This window comes from Anopheles aquasalis, chromosome 2 (assembly GCF_943734665.1).
Source record: "Anopheles aquasalis chromosome 2, idAnoAquaMG_Q_19, whole genome shotgun sequence".
Classification (NCBI taxonomy): domain Eukaryota; kingdom Metazoa; phylum Arthropoda; class Insecta; order Diptera; family Culicidae; genus Anopheles; species Anopheles aquasalis.
In genome coordinates, this window is record NC_064877.1 from 35412501 (window position 1) to 35415000 (window position 2500).

General features: G+C 49.3%; 1 protein-coding gene across 1 annotated transcript in view; it reads right to left on the reverse strand.

Annotated features, from left to right (window-relative positions):
- Positions 1-2013, reverse strand: part of LOC126571949 (ADP-ribosylation factor-like protein 8) — a 3849-nt gene extending 1836 nt beyond the window's left edge. Inside the window, exons 1-4 of the mRNA XM_050230868.1 lie at positions 1456-2013; positions 654-808; positions 412-573; positions 1-233 (exon numbers count right to left, since the gene is read on the reverse strand). The exon at positions 1-233 is cut by the window's left edge and continues 1836 nt beyond it. Of these exons, the coding sequence (XP_050086825.1) occupies positions 113-233; positions 412-573; positions 654-808; positions 1456-1578 (561 nt within the window). The 5' untranslated portion in view covers positions 1579-2013 and the 3' untranslated portion in view covers positions 1-112. The remainder of the gene's footprint in view (positions 234-411; positions 574-653; positions 809-1455) is intronic.
- Positions 2014-2500: the final 487 nt, after the last annotated feature.

Genomic DNA, 2500 nt, shown 5'->3' on the forward strand with positions numbered 1-2500 from the left:
CGATTCTCTACTTTAGCATTTCACCCTTCGTTGCCAAGCATGAGCCCACCGCCCGCGCGTGACGCCCGAATCTTAACGTGACTCCTGAGCTTTTCCCGGCCGGGTCGGGCGTTTAGCGGCTTTGGCTCTTGGAATGGGCAATCAGCCACTGCAACGTAATGTCGATGTTGTCTTTCTCTTTGCACGAAATACTATAACAACAGATTTCCCGATCCTGTATGCTAGATAGGTTCCTATAAAGAGAAAATTAGATAGAATTCCACATAAAATCTTTAAAGCAAATAATGAGAGAGCGAACGAACGTTTTGGAGCAATGATAATGATATGAGCTCATTGGCGATTGCTGGAACGTCTCGAAATTAGAATAACAAAAGGGCCTCGCGATACGTGAAAGGCGTACTTATTACTCACATTCGTTCGATCAGTCCTGTCTCATCGAGGGCACCGGGGATATCACGCTTGTTGCCTAGCACTAGCACCGGTATGCCGGCCAGCTGTGGCTTATCAAGCAGCGAATGCAGCTCATTCCTCGACGCTTCCATCTTATCCAAATCCGCTGCATCAACCATGTAGCTGCAAGTAGGAAGAGCATACCATTAATCATTCTGCAACATGATACTCCTCCGATAACACGGCCAGAGCTGCCTACGTACACGATTGCATTCACTCCGCGGCAGTAGCGTTCCCACATGGAACGGAACCGGGGCTGACCACCGATGTCCCAGACCTTAATGGTGACGTTACCCTTGGTCACTTTGCGCATGTTGAATCCGACCGTCGGTATCATATCTTCGCAGAACTGTCCTGACTGTATGGATGAAAAGGAAAGCCGAACGTGAGAAGCGATGCCTGCTGGGTTTGATAAGATCCAGCTTTGAGCGGTTAAGGTGGAAAGATATCAGGTTGACGCAGAGTTCATTGCACGCATGTTATCTCTAATGAAAAAAGTGTTATTTGTCAAGGTGGCTCAAGCACCGGTAGTCGACGCCAATTGACTCCAACACGCCCAATGGAAGGGGCCAACAACATTGTGCCATTCTCGTCATTATCCGATATGCCGGCCTACTTGACTTGGCGAGCGTATTACTTTGACGAAAGGGGCACGCTCCATGGTGCCAAGATACACCAGATACCGTGAGCATTGGGATGGAAAAAGGCGAAATCGATAACGCAATGTGACGTGTGTGGGGAAGAGAAGGTTGCGGGGGGTGCTGGTGTTTGTCGTTCGGTTTACGGCAAACGCAACAGTTTCTATCGCACAGGTCAAACGATTGGGCGATCATCGTGGCGAAGAGGGCGAGGACGAGCGCAAGAAGACACACAATGACTCATCAGAGTAAGCGCTTGGGCGACATCGTCACAGACGCTTGATAACGAACGCGCGGAAGGCCATTGATTATAGAGCAACGTATGCAACGAAGTGTAGTCCGTGTGGCCGTCGATGGTGACACTTACGGCGATTACGTTGACAAAGGTCGTCTTGCCGGAGTACTGGAGCCCGACCAGGGTTAGCTCCATCTCTTCCTTCCAGAAGAGACTCTTGAACCAGTCCAGGATGCGATTGATGAGGGCCAACATGTTGAACGACTGTAGGAAGGGTGGGCGGTGGGTGGTTTGATCACTGCTGACGACTGCGGAATGCACAAATCAACGCCCCACCCGTACCAAACTACGGAACCAAATCTGGCTTCCCCTGTGTCTTCTTCACACCCTGCACCACCAGCTCCGATCACAGGCACACAAAAAGCCAACAAGATAACCCGAGGACAGGGACACACACTCACGGAACACGCACGCACTACGGGGCAGTTACGACGACGGTGGGGTGCTGCGCGTCATCAAAACATACGGTAGCGAAATGGGGTGGAATTTGGCGAGAAAATTATGTCCCCGAGGGTGGCCCGGGGGTGCGATACGCGGAGCGAAACTTGGCTGGGCCCGTCCGAAAATTGCTTGCAGCCAACAAAACGATTTTTTGCCGTTTGGTGGGGGCTTTTCCTTTTGCACTCTCATTCGCTGTTGTCAAACTGCGGTTGTCAAACAGTTTACAGGCCGCACTCCACCAACACAAAACCAATTCGGAAACGCTGTTTGCAAACGATTGTGGTCGATATGTGGGGTGTTTGTGGTTTGTATCGATAGTGCGTGTTCATGAAGAGTGTGTTTGATCCTTTTCTTCTGCAAAATGATCCTAATTTTGTCGGGAAAGTCGATAAAAATCAAGAGAAATCTGGTATTCAGATTTCAAACAGGCCACTTAAACATTTTCAAACCTAAACGAAAGCCTGTGGCACATTGAATGCAGGACTTACGACAAATTCTGTACAAAATCACAGATCTGCTACCGCTTCTGATACCACAAACCTGATATTATGCAACACAACAAAAATGTTGCTGAAGAAAAGGCCTGAAACGGCTCATTCCGCTCCAAAATGTTGGAAAAATTATTTTTGATTCTCAAGAAACAGTGGGCCGGGGTTTCCTGGGTCCAGTGGCCTAT